The sequence below is a fragment of the Marmota marmota genome, unplaced genomic scaffold (genome assembly GCF_001458135.2).
Source record: "Marmota marmota marmota unplaced genomic scaffold, marMar, whole genome shotgun sequence".
In the NCBI taxonomy this organism is placed as follows: domain Eukaryota; kingdom Metazoa; phylum Chordata; class Mammalia; order Rodentia; family Sciuridae; genus Marmota; species Marmota marmota.
Window position 1 is genome coordinate 23,325,580 of NW_026000241.1, and position 19,173 is coordinate 23,344,752.

General features: G+C 38.8%; 1 protein-coding gene across 6 annotated transcripts in view; it reads right to left on the minus strand.

Moving 5' to 3' along the window:
* Rbms3 (RNA binding motif single stranded interacting protein 3) overlaps window positions 1-19,173 on the minus strand; it is a 1,302,406-nt gene that overhangs the window by 1,035,922 nt on the left and 247,311 nt on the right. For all 6 annotated transcript variants that reach the window (XM_048795444.1, XM_048795441.1, XM_048795440.1 and 3 more), the window contains exon 2: window positions 3,293-3,361. In XM_048795444.1, coding sequence (XP_048651401.1) covers window positions 3,293-3,361 — 69 coding nt within the window. The remainder of the gene's footprint in view (window positions 1-3,292; window positions 3,362-19,173) is intronic.

The window sequence follows — 19,173 nt, forward strand, 5'->3', positions numbered from 1 at the left end:
TATATATATAAAATCTGATACCAAAAATCAGAGGAAGACATAGCAGTTGTACTTTCAACCTCAGGCTGAGAATCTGTGTAGGTATTTTCAAAGACTGAAGCTGATAAGCCTATTATATTGCAAACACAAAAGACAAAGGTTTTTGCAATAAACACAAATTTAAAAGGGAAGGATTAGCACATGAGTAACAAAGAAGAGGAATAATTATTCTGTGTGGGACAGGGGTGTAAAAGGATTACCACCCACCAGGCCACCTCAGGAGAATAAATCTCAGAGTTTTCAGCAACTGCAAGGCTAGTGATCCTTTAAATAGTCACATAACATGTAGAAAATAAAATGCCACTATTAGAACAAAAGAATAAAGCACATAATGCCATGATAGATGTATTCGTTCAAAAACAGTTGGACCAACTTGTATGAAAAAAAAAGTCCATACCAGGCAATGCAAGAGAAGGAATTTAATATAGAAAACTAGTTACAAGGGTTTCAAAGAGGTAACAAGTTAACAGGGAAGGGTAAAGGTATCCATTATCTTTTCTGGGGGCTCAACAGACAAAGACATTGCAGTCAGAGGCCACAGGGGTTACAGGGCTGCCTCTTAGGAGCTAATCCACCCAGATGCTCAGACCCTATAAAGAAATTTTCCCAAGCAGACAGAGAAGATGAGGAATATCCTAGGCTTTCCCTGTCTATTTCCTTCCTAATTGCCACCAATTTTTCCACTGAAACAACCTACTTGGAAGTTGGTCAGCAAGAGAGCCTGGAGTGGATCTACAAGCAAAGGAACAAACACATTGTCTCACCCACAATGGCCAATTCCTTCCACTTACCATTAAAGGGAACCTTCAATCCAAAAAGAAATAACACCAATATTAGTTTTAACCAGGGTACCATTTTGAAATGCCACTCAGTTATGTCCCTCAATTAAAAAGACACCTCTTAGGTTGAAAGTCCCTCCATCCATAGCATAGAAGCACATTTCTTCTCATATGTGACACGTAAAAATGAAACTCATTTTGTGGAGAGGATACCAGGGATTAAACTCAGGGGCATTCAACCACTGAACCACATCCCCAGCCCAATGTTTTACTTTATTACAGACAGGGTTTCACTGAGTTGCTTAGTGCCTTGCCATTGATGAAGCAGGCTTTGAACTCACAATCCTCCTATCTTAGCCTCCCAAACTGCTAGGATTACAGGTATGCACCACCATGCCCAGGCAAAACCCCCTTTTTTTTCTGAAATCAATTTTTGATACCTCATCCACTCTTGAATTTCACAGACCGTAAGTGTTCAAAGATTAAAAATTGGGAAATATTTATAGGACAGCCACTATTTTAACTAGCCTCAGATATTAAAACTAGACAAATGCCATCTAAAAATTCCATGACTTCATAATATAATGGTCATTTTTTTAAAGAACATTTTTCTTATTTTATTTTTTTAAAAAAATATCTATTCATTTATTTTTATGTGGTGCTGAGGATAGAACCCAGTGCCTCACACATGCGAGGCAAGTGCTCTACCACTGAGCTACAGCCCCAGCCCCTATAATGGTCATTTTAACCACAGAAAACTAAAAGGATATATTCTCATTAGAAGGACTGCCCCAAATTCTCTGTCTTCACTCCTTATTTCATTGCCTCACATGCAAAGTTTTCCAAGATCAGCACAGACTTGCAGAAAAGAAACATTGTATTATCTCACTGGGAAGTTTCCCCAAAAGATCCAGAAGGATCTTACTGACTTGTAAAATGGAATGAGTTCTGGGAAACTCTTAGAACAACTAAATTCATATAATCATAAACAATTTCAATCTCAGGGTCTCTCTTGCCTTAGACTAAAGATTAGATTAGAACATCCCAAAAGACTTTTTCAGGGTGAGAGCAGAGAGGTGAGGTGTGACTTGTTCAACTCTGGCCCTAGAAAGCCTCAGATGGGCTCAGAAATATTCCTACCCCACTGTGCACCTTCTGGCTATGGCTACTTGGTAAGAAATAAATGGAACCTGGATATCCAAAGCAACCTATGTTTTCCGACATCTGCCCCTTTCATCTGCCCCCTTGCTCAGCTCCAATGCATGAAGCAATATGTCCTTCCAAAGTTAGCAGGTGGTACAGCATCCTCACAAAACCAATGCCAACGGGGGCCGAGGCATCACCTTCACTTCAAGTTTCATTAACCCATTCAAGGTAAGAAATAGGCACTGTGATACAATACTGCATCATGCAATAATTTATTTTTTCTTATTAATTTTATTTACTGAAAATATAAATTTGCCATTGAAAAACAAAAGGTAAAAATGAGCACACCAAAAGTTCTCCCGTTATGCTGAAGTTGGAGTAAATTAGCACCCATACTCTATTTCATAGAAAGTCCATAAAATGGAAGGGGGGTGTGAATATAAAGTATTGATAACATGCTTGTCTTCAAAATCACTGTAGATCCTGAGGTGACCTGAGAAAGTCTAAGAAGGAAATTGAACCAAGAACTCAAAGGACAAGTGCGAGTTCATTTCTTCTTGATCTCATAACTAGTAGGTGATGCAAACATTTGTCTTCCCCAGGGGATAGTACAAAGCCAGTGTTCCAACTACATGAAGCTTCAAGCATTGGAAGGCGTGACCACACATGTCACAGTGTTGTCACCTGTAAAACCTGCTCACCAACAGAAAAGACCCTGTTTTTTCATGTACATAGATAACACACCAAGAGTAGCTTAACTTTACCTAAAAAAAAAGCACATAATGCTCTCTATTTATCAACCTCAACAGGGGTTGTTAATCACGCTAAAAACTAAGCACGAAAGCAATCCTTGGAAATATTAGTACCTTTTCCAAATATATTCATGTATCAACTTACAGAGAGACTGTGTACCATACATGTGAAGGCACATATATGTGGGTGTGTACACAGTTTCCTGGAATAAACGATACAGAAAGGACATTGTTCACTGAGGGAAAATAAAGCAAACTTCATTTCCAATAATGGCAAAATTGATGATTTTTCTTTGTTATTCGCCCAGGAGGGCTTTGGAAGGGGGACTTCAGCCTTTCCAAACTCCTTACTTTCCTTTCACTGTCCTTCTCACAAGCCCTGAATCCAATTGAGGTGGAGGAAAGTAATTGACACAGTGAATTGCCCAGCCCTTTATCAAGAGGGGCCACGTTTATGGAGAGAGTAGACAAGAACCTGGTAGCTCCCACAGTCGCCGGGTGAAAAAGCAATTGCAAGTTCAAGCACACACTTCCAGGAAAACAAGTAAGTGAAGGTTTTTAAAAAGAGCATATTACCTGATGTGGCTGTGAACTGGACCATCTGCCGTAGGAAGGAGCACCAAGAGACTTGCTGGCTGAGGATCTCTGAGAAAGGGGAGGAAAAAAAAAGATTTTCATGCTGTCACCCAAACAGAAGACACTTTATATTCCTCTAAACAAACTATTTATTCAATGCCTACGGTTCCAAAATTTAACCCATGTAGACTCTGTCTGAACTTAACCTGTTTCACGTGTCTTAAAACCTATTGTCCACGGTACATACGAGGATAAAGACACGTGAGGATGATATAGCAAATCTACCTAGATTCAAGTCCCAGGTTTTTTTGTTTGTTTGGTTTGGGGGCAGGTACCAGGGGCATTGATCACTGAGCCATATCCCTAAGGCTATTTTGTATTTTATTTAGAGATAGGGTCTGTCTTTGATATGATTTGGATATGAGGTGTCCCTCCAAAAGTTCATGTGTGAGACAATGCAAGGAGGTTTGGAGGAGAAATGATTGGGTCATAGCCTTAACCTAATCAGTGAAATAATATCTGATGGGATTAACTGGGTGATGGCTAGAGGCAGGGGGAGTGTGGCTAGAGGAAGTGGTTCATTGGGGACGTGGCTTTGGGGTATGCATTTTGTATCTGGCAAGTGGAGACATCTCTCTCTCTCTGATTCCTGATCACCATGTGAGCTATTTCCCTTCCCTACACTCTTCCACCATGATGTCCTGCCTCACCTTGAGCCCTGAGGAATGGAACCAACTGTCCTTGGACTGAGTTCTGAATCCATGAGCCCCCCAATACATTTTCCTCTTCTACTCTTGTGCTGCTCGGTTCTTTTAGGCACAGCAGCAAAAAGCTGACTAAAACAGTCTCACTGAGTTGCTTAGTGTCTTGATTTTGCTGAGGCTGACTCTGAACTCATGGTCCTCCTGCCTCAGCCTCCCAACTCCTGGGATTATAAGTGTGTGCCACTGGGCCTGGCTTTCTTTCGGTTTTTGTTTTCGAATTAGAGAAAGAATCTCACTAAGTTGCTTGAGATCTTGCTAAGTTGCTGAGGCTGTCTTTGAACTCTGGATCCTCCTGTCTCAGCCTCCCAAGTCACTAGGATGACAGGAGTGTGCCACCTGCCTTGCTCAAGTCTCAGTTTGTGTGAGCTCTTTGAACCCACCTCCCTAACTCAGCTCTCTCTTCCATAATGCTGGGATAGTCACTTCTATATTATGAATTTCTGTGAGGATCAAAATGACATTATGAAGCACTTGGTACAGTAAAGTGCTACGCATACGTAAGGCATTACTTCAACAGAAAATAAATCACATTTTTAGAAGTTTCTACTTGAAACAAAACTGGCAGAGGAATATTCAAGTTAAAAAATGAGATCCTTTGAGAGTCAGTCAGTCTTGTTATAAAGAGATCCGACATATCAGGAAAGACCTGACCATATCATTGCCGTTAAGTCCCTGGGCTTAAGAAGTGCTGCAATCCCGTTGTAAATAAACTCATCTAAAACCATACCCATTTCTTTGCATCTACCACAAGAAAGCTCCATACTTTCCCAGCATTCCTCCCCTCCAGAAATGGACAGGGAGCATGATTCTGGTCAGTGGAGCATGACTCTGATACTTTTGAGGGAAGATTGTTTTCCTAGTCAAAGGGCAAAAGAGGCTTGTACCTTTCCACCACCTTTCTTCCCCTCTACATACAGACATGCTCTCTGGAGCTGGAACCATATTTTTGTGATCATGAGGAAAAGACCAGAGGAGAGCAGAGATGCCTATTTTGATCTTGTTAAGCAGATGAAGCAAAGCTTCAGGCTGCTATTTTTGTTTTCTTCCTGTATCCTTCTTATGCCATTCACCAGAATCACATTTTCCTGCTACTTGCAGAGTGTAATGATAGACTCTGCTATCTCATTCAAATGAAAAGCCAAATTATCAGAATTTAATTCATCAGAAGCTATGGGTGCTATAGGAGGAGAGAACAGAATTACAGAGGTGTGAAGATGTGCAAGGGATTGGGGCATTTGGAAAATGATCAGCATGCCAATGTAATACGGTCGACTCCTGCATTCACCACCACGCATTGCATCTGCCTTTCAGGGTCCCTGTGTAATTCTATGTTGGCTTTCGCTGATTCTGACAGCTTTCCTGAATCTCTGCCACAGAGAGGATGGCATACTGGCTAAATGCTGTGCTCCGTCAGCTCAATTCAAGTTCTTTCTAGCATCTGGCCATCTGAGGAGGCAGAGCTGGGTTCAGCTCCCATGTCTTCCCAGTTCCTGAGGTTGATGGAGTTGGACCCTAGAGCAAAGTGTAAGTGCAGCATTTTGGGTCTCAGCTTGAATGACGGGTGAGCTAGCAAGAAAACAGCTAGATGTGAAACCAAAAGCTGAACCATATCTCCTCATTGACAAGAAACAGAAATGAACTTCAAATATATCAGACTCCGCTACTGAATAATCATGACCTCCTCTGATATTCATTTTCCTAATTGTGAAACAAGGTTAAATTAGATGGCCTCCATGTTAATTAATCCAGCCCCAATCTATACAATTTAGTGATTCTACACTTGTGAAGTGCATAAATGATTACTGATGATAGTGTGGCAATACAGTGTCCACGAGAAGATTGGATTCCTTCCAATATTATGTTTTTAAAAATACCAAAGAAACATTTTAAACCTGAATTAATTTAAAAATATTAATAATTCAAAATACACCCTTGCCTGAATACGTCAATAGATTCCAACTTCTCCGCTTTGTTTAGGAAGGGGCTGTCAACTGGTTTCCTAGCCTGATGATTTGGGCTTTAGCAGAGAGTCCCTATAGCAGCAAATCCCTCTAAATCACAATACTTTGGAATTTACCATCAGACTAATATTTGAGGCACCATGTTTTTGGAATATAACTCATCTTTGTTTAATGCCACAATATGGGTTTCTGAAACTGCGATAAAAAATTTTATCTTTATGATCAGAAAAACAAAGTTTGGTGTTTTTTTTAAATATGAAAATAAAAGTATGGTAAAGTCAAGCTATGATGGCTGATATGCAAAGCACATTTTAAAAGAAAACTTGAGGCTTGCAACATACAATGCAAGTCAATAAGGAACCTTACAGTAGGAAGGGAAGAAGATGGGCATTATGGATTTAAATGCAATGATAACTCAATGTGAAATGAACACCTATCCTTTCTTGATAAGTGTCACAATATTCCCATGCCCACGCTTCGCTTAACTTTTAACAGAAGGTCACACACATTTCAGCATTGGCAAAAGTATAATTAACTTTATAATGGTAATTGCAGTATATTGTGATTCACCCATTCGTGTCCTTTCTAGTGCTAAGGATAAATGTGAAAAGTCAGACTTAAACAATAAAACAACTGGTCAACATCTATTACAAGGGAAAGACAAGATATGACAAAGTTCAGAATTGCCCAGTGGATATGACTGTAGTCAAAAATCAAACTCAGATCCCAAAATCTGGTTGAGTTTCCTTGATGCGGTTTTTTTTTTTTTTTTTTGGAAAGGACTAGCCATAATGTATAGCTTGGATTTCAGCTTGCATGAAAATAAACGTACCTGACAAACCAGCTAAGTAATTGTTCATATTCTCATTTTCCTCCTACTAGTGTCCCTAGCAACCAGTAGTTAAAGGGCAGTATCCAGATTTGAATAATGAGGGATGCTTGTTTAAAATGCAAATTTTCTGACCTCAGGAATTTACAAATTTCTGGGAGTGGGATCCAGTGATTTGCATTTTAAGAGGCTTTTTAATTTATTCACAGGAAATTTTAGAAGCCAAGAAAATTTCCTGAATAATCCCTGCACACCCTTCTACGGCCACATATAGTCATTGAAGTTAAGTTTTTCTCTAAGTAGATAAAATGAACACTCAAATCCAGGAAAATGCTTCTGGAAACAGTAGGAAGTTACTTAAGGAAGAAAGAGTCTGATTTTTAACTGACAATAAAGATTTGAACCTTGAACCACAGGTTCAATTAAATGGCTGAACAAAATCTTTAGTTTATACACCCACCTTCTCCTTGGAAAACTCTGAATACCAAGAAAGACCATTGCCCTCCTGATCTGCTTCTAACCCATCCATGCTTGCCCCTAACCAAAATTCTTACTTCACTGTCTTGAAATGGTCTTCTAAATATCACCCCCCCCCATAGACTCTATATTTATAGTCAAAGTGGGGCTGGGCCTTATTCATTCATCTAACCAGGCCAGTCTGTGCTTGAAATACAGTAATTTCCAAGTGAACTTCAAACGAATTAATTAATAGCTTCAGTAAACTTAACCCTATTCACCTCTGGCAAGTATGATCAGGAGACAAATTAGGGACACTGGTGATTAAGGAATTGAGAACCAGTACCTATAAAAAGTTGGTAGGACTTAAGAGCTCCAATGTCTTCTGTAATTTCTTAGGAAGTGTAGTGTCATTGACCCAGACTTCAAAAAAATTAACCTGGGGAGTTCCTCCATATGGTTTCATAAAAAAATATAAACGGCAAAAAGCAGCCAGGGCAAGGAATAATGAAAATGCTAGAAACCCCTTTGAAGTTGAAGTTCATGATGTACGCACTGAAAAGAGTCAGGAATGCTGTGAGGTCGCTTTGAAAGAACTAGGTGATCTACAGAGCAGGCAGAAGCTAGAAGTTTCAAAGAAATATGGAGACCAAAATATTTACCCTACTTTGCATTTTCTCTCTCCCTCCACATGCAGGTGGGGCTTATGGAAAATCCAGGTTACTTATGTGATAGAGAAGGGAATCTAGGAGGAAGATAATATAGAACATTTGGGTGGCAAAAGCATGCTATTTGGCGCATCCCTCTTTAACAGAATGTTCTGTTAAACAAAGGAAAAAGAAGAAGTGCTACATAGGAACCTGGAAAACAGACCCAATGCAATGGCAGTTTAGTGTTAAAGAATGATGCCAACTAGGCAGCCACCAGGCTCCATCCCACGACTATCCTGTACCTGGCCAGCTTCCTTCAAGTCTAAATTGCCCATCACCATAAGATAAGAAATTTTAGGAACCTGTACATCTTTCCGTAACCAGAATTTTTTTCCTGCTATTGCTGTATTAAGCCTTGAACGCGTTTGAAGAAAGAAAAACAAAAAACCAATAAACCGTGTTAGAGGTTGCCAATCCGACATCTGCATTTCACATCTTAGCACAAGAAAGTCATTGACAAATATGATTCAGGAACCAACATGGGTTGCTCAGACAGACTGAACTCTGGATGGCAGAACTAAGTTTTGGAATTTTAATTTCAGCTGGAAAAAAAAAAAAAAACAGGTTTCCAACTCCAAAGAAGTGAATCATGCAAGAAGACCAGCAAAGCAAATGACCTAGACAGCAGTGGCATTTTCAATACACAAGGTGTGGAGCTAGAAACGATGTTGATTCAGAATTTCCTGAGGGTCTATGCTACCGGTATCCACGAGATACATAAGAAATAACCTTTACTCTGTCCTGTATAAACACAATCATGCTCTAATTGCCCTTATTTTAATAAAAAGTTATTGAATTCAATAATGGAAACCAATAAGTCTGGATCTAGTTCACTCAGAAAAGGAGTTCTAACAAATTCCTAATGCCACAGAGACTCCTAACAATTGGTAAAGGAATGTTATGTAAAAGTGGAGCCAAATCTCTCCAGTTTCAATAAATCCCCAGATCATTAAAGTATATGGCAAGAAGCTCACATATTCCATATTCTCCATATCTTTTTAATACTAACCATCCTTTGGTATTTTTTTTCTTGATTAAATCAACTCATTTGTTTTGTTTTTTAACCTTTCTCCATGGGCCCCACTTTCCAGGCTTTCCATCATTTCAATGAGCTCCTCTAGACCACTTCCAAAATCACCACTCCTCCTCCCTCTGAAGTTGTGCAATCTGATCTTGGACAAGTTACTCATTGTGTCCTCATTCCAATACAAAACGTAAAATAAATCTGAGCTAGCCTCAGTGCAAAATAACAAAAGGGAAAATTCTCAATACAATTAAGCACTAAAGACTGATTCCGTAACTATATTCAATAGGCTTTGCCTCTTGGTTTTATTTATTTTCCAGTGAGGGAGAAGAAATAAATGAATCTCATTTAAGGAGACCTAACCAAGCCTTTGTGCTTTGCTTACAAAAAGCAGATGTGGAATAACAAAGACTCCGTCTTCCTCTCGGAGTTAAAATATAGTACGCAATTACTGAAACCAAAATGGTACACCCAGGGTTTTTTTTCCTTGCTAGTTCTTTGACCCTCACTTCCCTGAACTTTACAACCATTCTTGTTCCCTATGTAGTATGTGAAAGGCACTCTATTAGTAACAGGATTTATAAAAGAGAGATGAAATTCTCCTCTAAGAAGTTTTTCCTTCTCCTTCCTCTTCCCTCTTTCCCCCAAAGAACCACGTATAAGCCCACTCTGTCACTCTTTATTTGTTTACCCTATTGTAATTTCTTCACAGTACCCATGGCTATCTGGAATTTCCTTGTTCATGTATTTGTTTCACGCTGCTTCACACTAGAACCTAAATACCAGAGCAGGGTTGTCTTTCTTACCACTTTTCTTTGTTAACCATTACTTTTACCATCATGCACAAAGAAGTGTCTCAGAACATATGAGATAGATGAGTGAGTGAGTGAGCGAATGAGGTTCCTACCCTCAAAAGTTGACAGTCCACTGAGGAAGTTAATACATAACAAATTCTGTTACAAGGAATAGTATACAATGGCTATAATACAAGAGTTAGTGTTAGGGGAACACTGAAAAGGAGAAATTAAATCTGTTTGAGAGATTCTTAAAACCCTATAGTCAAGATGCGGTAGCCAATATATTTAGCCATTTTAAATGTATAATTACATGACTAGACTCCTAATACTGAAGACCACAGTATATGTAACCTATATGGATTGTGCACTGAATGACGAAGTCGTGTACAAAATTAAAACAAACAAGCATTGGTAGCATTACAGCACTTTCCAGCCAAAGTGGCAAAGTGTCTTGCTAGAACACAATCATATAATATGGCAAGTCTCCTATTGGTGGAAGTAAACTATCTAAAGGAGGGTAGTTTTTTCTCATTTACACAAAGATGTTCCAGGGGAGCAATGGTGTTGCATATGAGAGTTAACATTAGGGCAATTCCCTGGGCATGGGTTTTGAGTGTCCTGGTCAGAGGAAGAAAGGAGGGCATGGTTGTTTCTCCACCAACACATACAGCTGTAGGTATCTACAATGTAGAAGCCAGGCTCCAAGATGGTCACTAAAAATCTCTGCTTTCTGACACTGTTGTATAATCCCCTCCCACACTGTCCCAGAATTCGTTTGTTTGACCAATAGAATGGAGTGGAAAGGATGGCATGTCACTTCCTAGATTGGGTTATAAAAGGCTGAGGTTATAAAAGACCTTTGCTGTGCTCTCTCACTCTTGAATCATTCTGAGAAAAAGCTACAAGTCCCTCTAGGGGAGTTCCACATGGAGAAGAACTTAAGTTTCTTGTCACAGGCCAAGCCAGTGAACTTGAAAACAGAAACTTGAGCCCCAGGCAAATCTTCGAAGACTGTCATCCTGGTGAATGACTTGACTAGAGCTTAAGGAGAGGCCCTGAACCAGAACTACCCAGCCAATGTGCTTGCATAATCCATATCCTTAGAAATGGAGTAAGATAATAAATGTGAAGTTGCTAAATATGGGGATAATTTGATTTACACAGCAATAGATAACTAAAGTACCTTATTACCAGACAAAGCTATTCACCTCTTACCTTACCATAATATAAGAAAAAGGTCTATACAATGCAAACCGTATCTTGTGAATCATACCTGAGGGAGAGGAAAACATTATTCTGAATAATGGAAAACAGGACTTTCAGGACTTTTCTTTCCACTCTTAGGTCTTTTTAAAAAATTAAGTCCCTGGATTTTCACATCATTATTTAACTTGTCTTGCAGTCACTTTCTTCAAGGAGACAGAACCTAAGTCCCTGAAGACCTGAGCACGAGGTAACCTCCAGCTCTCTTCCTGCACAAGACTAAAAACAGCAAACAGGATGCTCAGTAAATAAATGATAAGCTTCCTCTTATCATGCAGCTCTCTCTGTAACTCAACTTGATCTTGCTGCATCGTACAGAAATGCACTGATTCACTTTAGCTACTGGGCTCAATCTGCCACTCTCCATGACTTACAGAAATAGACATCATCTTCTACCAGTTACAAAACAGGACAGAGAGGGGGTTCTTCTTCTGAGTATTTGGAGGTGAGGCACACACAGACCCATTTGGAGAGCTTGAGTTGATTCAGTGTTCCCAAACTGTGTTATATAGAAATTGAGCCCACAGAATGAGCTACTGAATAATGGCTCCATCCCAAGCCTCACTCAATCTTTTCGATAAGGGACACAGTTAATAGTTTAGACTTTGTAGACCATGTAGTCTCTTTCCCAACTTCTCAAGTGAGCCACTGTACCAAGAAAAAGTAGCCACAGGCTACGGTAAACAGGTCTGGCTCTACATCATGAAAACATCTTTGGAAGACCTGTCTTGGGCCAGGTTTGGTTCACCAGCTTTGCTGTCATTTACTCATATGGAATGTTAAGGTACAAGGAAAGCAGGACACTGCTCTGATCCTTCTCTGGAAGAATCACTGGATATTTTAGCATATATAAAAAAAAACCTGAGAATTACTGTTCCACAGATGGCCTTCAAGGCTCTTGGAGGCTTACTGGTACAGAGTGGTTTTCTGCATGGAGCTACTAAAATAGCCAGGACCAATTTGTTCAACTCAGTGTCCCAATGTTATTTGTCTAAATCACCTGTTTACTTAATTTTTATCTGTCTCTCCTGCTCTCTCAACTGAACTTTTGAATATCTATTAACATCTCAGAAAGTAGTCTTAGAACAGCCCTAAGGAAATAACGATTTCTCTAACTTGCAGTGTATATCAGCCTGACTAAATAATTTGATCCTAACTCTTCAGGGAACCGGTTTGGAAAGTGGAGGGTCCATGAACACTTTAAGACAAACTCGACCTCTTGATTTTATTACATAGGATCGCACAAAGGTTTGAAGTCTAAAAAGTGTTTGGTTTGGGGTTTTAAATTATTTATTTTTAATAGAAGACTGATTAATTGCTTAACATGTTTTCCCAGGTCCTCAGCCTTTCCATATCTCCCATCACAGATTGAGTACTACTTTTTCATAGACTTATACTATGAAAACCATCACATTAGGAAGTTACAGATAGGGTTATTACCTCCAGAAAATGCCAAGGTATTAGTATATCTAGAACCTCAAACTAAGAGTAGGCTTCATTGGTCTAATTAATAGAAGATTTTCTCGTACAGTGTTTTCCAAACTTGTAAGACACAAATAGCAATGGTCAGGCACTGGCAGAGTTCTTTTAAACAAAGAAATCTTAAATTTTCTCATTCATCACCAATGATTACCAGTGATTATTGGCCCAAAAGAGCAATCATGGCACAACGTGGGAAGGGTCCAAACAGGATGTGAATTCCAAGAGGCAGGGATTAGAGGCCTTTCTGAGGACTGATTGCCTCATAAGATTTAAGGAAATAAACCTAGGAAGAATCCTTTTTTTTTTTTCCTCCTGGATCTGAGACTAATTACGTGGTATTAATCAGGTCATTTCTGCTCATCTATAAATTGGGAAGGTTGAACTAAAGTCAAATCTTCTGTGAAAATATGAGTCTTCTTATATTCATATATTACATTATATATCTTCAAAGTATTTTCTTATAAATGATGCCATACAGAAGGAGCTGCCGCAGGTTGACTAGAACTCCATTTCCCAGAAGAGGGCTGCCTCTAATCCAGGATTCAACTCCCTTTCCTTCAAGCCATAGAATCCTCAGGATAGTCAGACCTCCCTTCACTTAGGAGCCACCATGGTCCTAGTCTCCACAAGGCTCTTCAAAGCTTGAACTTTTAAAAGTTTGAGGACGGCAGTGTCATTCACTGAATCTTAAGAATTAATCAAACTCCTATTGAATTAGAGATTCCCTTTCCTATCCCATATACTTTGCCTTATCACACAGAGACATGAATCTCTCAAGAAGTTTCCTGCTGTACTAATATGTCCAGTGACAGAGTGTGGTGGAAATGTTTATCCTGGGATTTCCTCCCGCCCTTTAATCTGCATTATGAAAGGAAGCTGAAAGACCAAGTTCTCCTCTGCAAAAACAGCACCAGATTCCACCTCTTCTACAATAAGTTCCTAACCATGGGCAGATGTAAGAAGGCCCTGACTTAAACATTTGGATGTGGGTAGCCAGAAAAGCATGGCATCCCCTTCTAAAATGGACTATGACTTCCCATCCTGCAATGCTAACTGCCGCATACAAAATGCCCTTGACATGCACACCTCCCTGGAAAATGTGACTACAAGTAGAAAAGCTCTGAAGTTTTCACTCTCTAGCTGAATAGAGTGTCAGAAAAAAAAAAGTGCTATTATGACTTTTCTTGAAAATATGCATGGAGCTGATCCTTCCTGTGGGTAGAAAATTAAGAAAACATACTCCATTTTTCCTCTTCAGAGAAATTAAGATGGTAGAATCCTTAAAAGAAGGGACAACTTGACTTTGTAAAGTTTAAAATTTTATACAGAAATAAGCAACTCCACACAATTAAATTGCTCAATTGGGGGTGAAATTATTTCTTCCAAATACAAACGTCTACAGAGTAGAATCTTGCTGCCGTCTACAGGATTGGAAATTTTGAAAAAATATGGAAAAGGAAAATGAGGTTAAGAATCAGGGCTAATTCGAAGAGAACAGGCATGCATAAAAGCATTCACAAGCATTAAATCACATACACAAAATTAACTGACCAATGCAACTTGCATTTAAGTGGAGAGAATTCCAAGAAATTGTGGAAAGGCTGCCCTCTTCAGACACAGAATTTTTTTCTTTTTAAGTTGCTATAGATTTTCTACCAATTTTCTATACAGGGGAAAATGGAGTTTGGGGTAAAATATTTTTTAAATCAGAGCTTTGCTCTAATAAATAAATGTCAAACAAGTACATGGAGAAACTGTTATTAGGTACTAGTTTGCCTGTCTGGACTTGCCTGGAGTGTGCATCTTATAAGTATTCCGTGTGGCTCTTGAAGCACCTAAGCAAGCTTTAGAATCCTGAGTGGTAATTAATTAATGGAGCTGTCTGGGACTGAAATGTTTACCTCAGCTGTCACGTACCTAAGTACATTCAGAATAACCACCTGAATTCACAATAATTGGCTTTCATGTCATTAGAATTTTTAATAGCCGTGATGAACTCTACTCTTATTCTACACAAAACTCTTGTTTTTCTGTTTTATTCCTGTCATTCTACACAACCTGAAATGACAATGAAGAGAATCCTGTCATAACACAACGTATTATGCATATCTGGGACCTTTGGAGGGCACAAATTCTGTCGTCAGTAGAGTTTCTTAGAATATTCTATTGACAGGTTGTAGGGAAAACCGAGTGAAAAACTTCATTTGAAATGCAACTTTTTTTTCCTGTATTTCCTGATCTAGGCTTCCCCCAAGCCCACCCACCAAGTGTTACTTTTTTCAATGATGAAATTTAAGGTATAAGTCTAACCTAATGAGATGGATTCTAAGAACCATACTCAAAAACTAATTTTAATTCTTTATAGTCAGTCCAGAACAAATTAGAGCCAAACAAAAAGAAATCCAACAAATCAGAAAATTATCGCCATCCTATCATCTTCTACAGGAAAAGTAGGAACAAGTTTAGTTTGCAAGGTACCCTCTTTTGCTTCTTAATGACAATGCAAGGAAAAAGCACATAATATACTTGGTTCAACAGAGGTTCTTGGGGAGGAAAATGCTAAACATCGTTTTTGAAAAGTTGTTTATGAAAATCAAATTGGAGTTTATAGGAAAATAGTGTGTGCAGCAATGATAACTGCTGATTTACATAGTACTTGACATGCATTATATATATATATGCATCTTCACAGACATAAGTATAGAAGTAAGTTGTTTATCATTTGAGGTGACCGAGCACAAAGGAAATGTGTGCCAGCATGTTTCTCCACCGGCTTCTAATATTCAGTTTCATGTATAATTGATCATAATTTTATGATGGTTAAAATAAGAGTAAATAAATTATGAGGATTTAAAATATCATCCATTTGCCAGAATCCTCAGCTTCTCTTTGAATGGATACAAAACAATTGCTATTCTTGAAGACATTTCTAGCAGACTAGCACTTTCCTTGACTTCTTTTGCTCCAAATTACCTGGGTCCAAAACTAAAATTGGTTAAAAAAAGAAGAAGAAGAACACTTCAAATATGACCTATGCTTTATATTTATACATACACATATCTTAAATTCACAGCATTTAGGCAGAAAAACCAGACTAATATCATATGCTGAGCTCAGACTATGCCTGTATGCAGGGAGAAAATGAGGAAATTCGTGATGGAGCCAAGAGAAGTTGCTTCCTATTCTATAATAAGGCCTTGAGGTGGAGAGAAGTTAATCACATGTGCCATAACGTCTGGGATTCCTAATATGAATACATTCAATTATATAATTAAAATTCTCTAAAATTATATTATGAAAATGTATCCAAACATAATGTTAAATACACAGGTATATGGGCTTGCATAGTTTTATATATATATATTATATGTAAAATATTATAAATTAAATGTATATATATATATATTTATCATTTATGTATGTATTATAAATATGTGATCATATTTGTTAGTATGTGTATATACCTGGTATATAATATATTGCATAATGTATTACATATAAAATATAATACATAATACATCATATATACATCTTATATACTATATATACTGTTATATTGCTGCATAAATATATACATAAAACTATAGAAACTATAGATTCTGAACTTAATTTGAAATTCAAGAGATTTTTCTGTGCACGCGCGTGTGCGTATGCATGTGTGTGTGTGTGTGTGTGTATTTGTGGTGCTACAGATGGAACCCAGGGTCTGTGCATGCCAGGCAAGTGCTCTACCACTGAGCAACATCCCCAGCCCATGATCTTAATTTATGTAATTTCCACCTTTAATAAATACATGAGAATTAGACCCTTTTCATAAGGGGTGATGTCACTACATCTGTTCTTCTCACAGTACTTCACCAGCTTTCCTCCTGCAGACAGAAATAGGTCTGCTATTGAGCTAAGGAACTCTTTACTCCTTCACATTGAAAACTAATCACTTTACTTTTATTTCATTGATACTGGCTACCTTGGCCTAGGTCTACTGGCTATTTTAAATACAATGTTGTAAGATAATCATTGATACCTTTCTTGTAAGTTGTGATGAAAAAAATACCAGGTCACCCAGGATATGTGAAAAAGTGAGTTAACGGCTCATGCTGGGCATACCTGCAGGATGACAGGTGGGCACTGCAATCCTGGCCTTCCTGGTCTCTTCAGGTGTTCTATGCTTTGCTTAGCAAATGTTAGGAGGCACAAGACAATGGTCAAGGTATCAGCACAATCATCTTAAAAAGCTCTCAAACCCCTTGTTCCCTCACATGCACATTAAATAAGCCAGCCTTCATGCCAATTTTTCCTCACAGAATAGACATTATCAGCTACTGTTACCATGGCACAGGCACATGCCAGGAGAAATCCCACACAGAAGAGTCATTTTTGTGATTATTTGGCACAATCACGATGAGAAAAAAATAATAGGACCAGAGCCCAAGCAATGCATAGCCATTTGCCCTTCAGGAACGAAATATCCTTGAAAACAAACAATACATTAAATCCATATGGCAAATCTCAAGCCTGAGCTTGTCTTCATAATCACTTATAAAACTGTGGGAGGAAAAGAAAGATGTCCAACAAGTCATTCCCCCATGCTTTGCTGTTTGCTTCCTGGCTTCATTAGTGAGTGGGCAGGAGCTGCCCTTTCTCAAGGGAAACCTCACAGCTTTGCTGTAAGCTAGGAGGCTTGTGAGCCACAGTGGCGTAGGTGAAGGAGCACTTAGTTATGGTGGCACGTACAACTCCTTTCATCATCCAAAGCAAAACTACTTAAGCCTGGATACAAAGAAAAGTCCTACAGCTGTGCATGGAAGGGAGCAGACAGATTTCCCAAAAGAGCTGTACTTCGTCTTTCACCTTGCTGTTTCAGGAGTTCCCCGTCATTGTAAAGGTCCAAGGTCCATGCATAATATTAGATTCAGAATACTAGAGCTAGAAATATCCACAATAAGCTTCTGTCAATTAGCTCATCCAGTTCCCATTCCTGCATTTTGGGGGAATAGCACATTGCTTTGAGAAACTCTCGCACCCCCAGTACACATGGCAATTCAGGTGTCTCTTCCTGCCAAAGACCCAAACCTGCTAGGCAATTACTTCACCAAGAATTTGGATCTCTAATAGAATGGCCCAAGGGCAACTGGAAGAGAGTCACCCTGACAGAGGTGCCCTGGAGAGAGTATTTATCAACTTCTACAGCTGTCCTAGCTTCCCTCCTCATTGTCTTTTCCAAGTGCTGGAGGCTCATTTTTATTTTTTGCTCTTAAATTTCATTATATGACCTACACCATATCCTTCCAATAAATTCCATTTTCCTTAAGTTATCCAAGGCTAGCTTCTATTGGCTTGAAACCAACATGCCATAACTGGTACAGATCCCTACCAATTGCCTGTTTCCAATTTGTTTTTCATTGTTTAATGCACACTAAGTTCTTTTCATCATGTATACCATTATTCATGATACATATTATAAAATATATTATATTCTACTATATTATATTCTGTTGTATTAGATAAACTACTACCATGTTTTTTGTCATCTTTCAAATATCTAAATGATTGTCAAAGGGTTGCAGTTACTTTAAAGATGAGGAGGTAACTAAACCTCATATAGTTTAATCAGTAGTGTCTCAGGATCACCTACCAGTTTTGCTGAGCCACAAATTCCTGATAGGCATCCTCACATTGCTGATTCAGCAGGTCTGCAAGGGATACCAAGAAGTTTCCAGATGGTGATGTTGTTGGCCCTGGACTACGTCTGAACATCATTAGATTAAGTCAATGTTTCCCAAACTTTTATGTGATTACACACTGCCTGGAAAACAGATTGTGATCAGCAAATTTGGGGCAGGACCTGAGACTCTAATTTTCAAAAAAGCTCCAGGAAATGCTGATGCTGCCCCACCACCCTGAGTAGCACGGGATCACAGGACTGACCCAGATGACACAGTGAATAATTGCCAAGCCTCCACTTGAATTCAGGTGTACCTCCTATCCTTCGCTATACTACCTACCCCCCCACACACACACCCAAAAGAAAAGATTCTTACAAATGAGAAACTTGAAATCCAGAGGGATCACAGACCTAACCAGCTCTCACAGCTGGTTTGTTATGTATCCAACAGGACACAATCCCGATTTTGACCACCATCCTAAGCTTTGTTCCTCTGTAGTGCTCAATAGTTCACCAGGCCCTGGACTCTCATATCCATTCTTCATTAAATCCTAATAAAATAAAATCTAAAAACCAAGAAACAAGGCTAGCACTCATTCACATCTCAATGACGGAGCAGCTTTTTTTTTTTTTTTAATTGTTGGTTGTTCAAAACATTACATAGTTCTTGATATATCATCTTTCACACTTTGCTTCAAGTGGGTTATGAACTCCCATTTTTAGCCCATATACAGATTGCAGAATCACATCAGTTACACATCCATTGATTTACATATTGCCATACTAGTGACTGTCGTGTTCTGCTACCTTTCCTATCCTCTACTATCCCCCCTCCCCTCCCCTCCCCTCTTCTCTCTCTACCCCCTCTACTGACCTTCATTTCTCCCCCTTGTATTATTTTTCCCTTTCCCCTCATTTCCTCTTGTATGT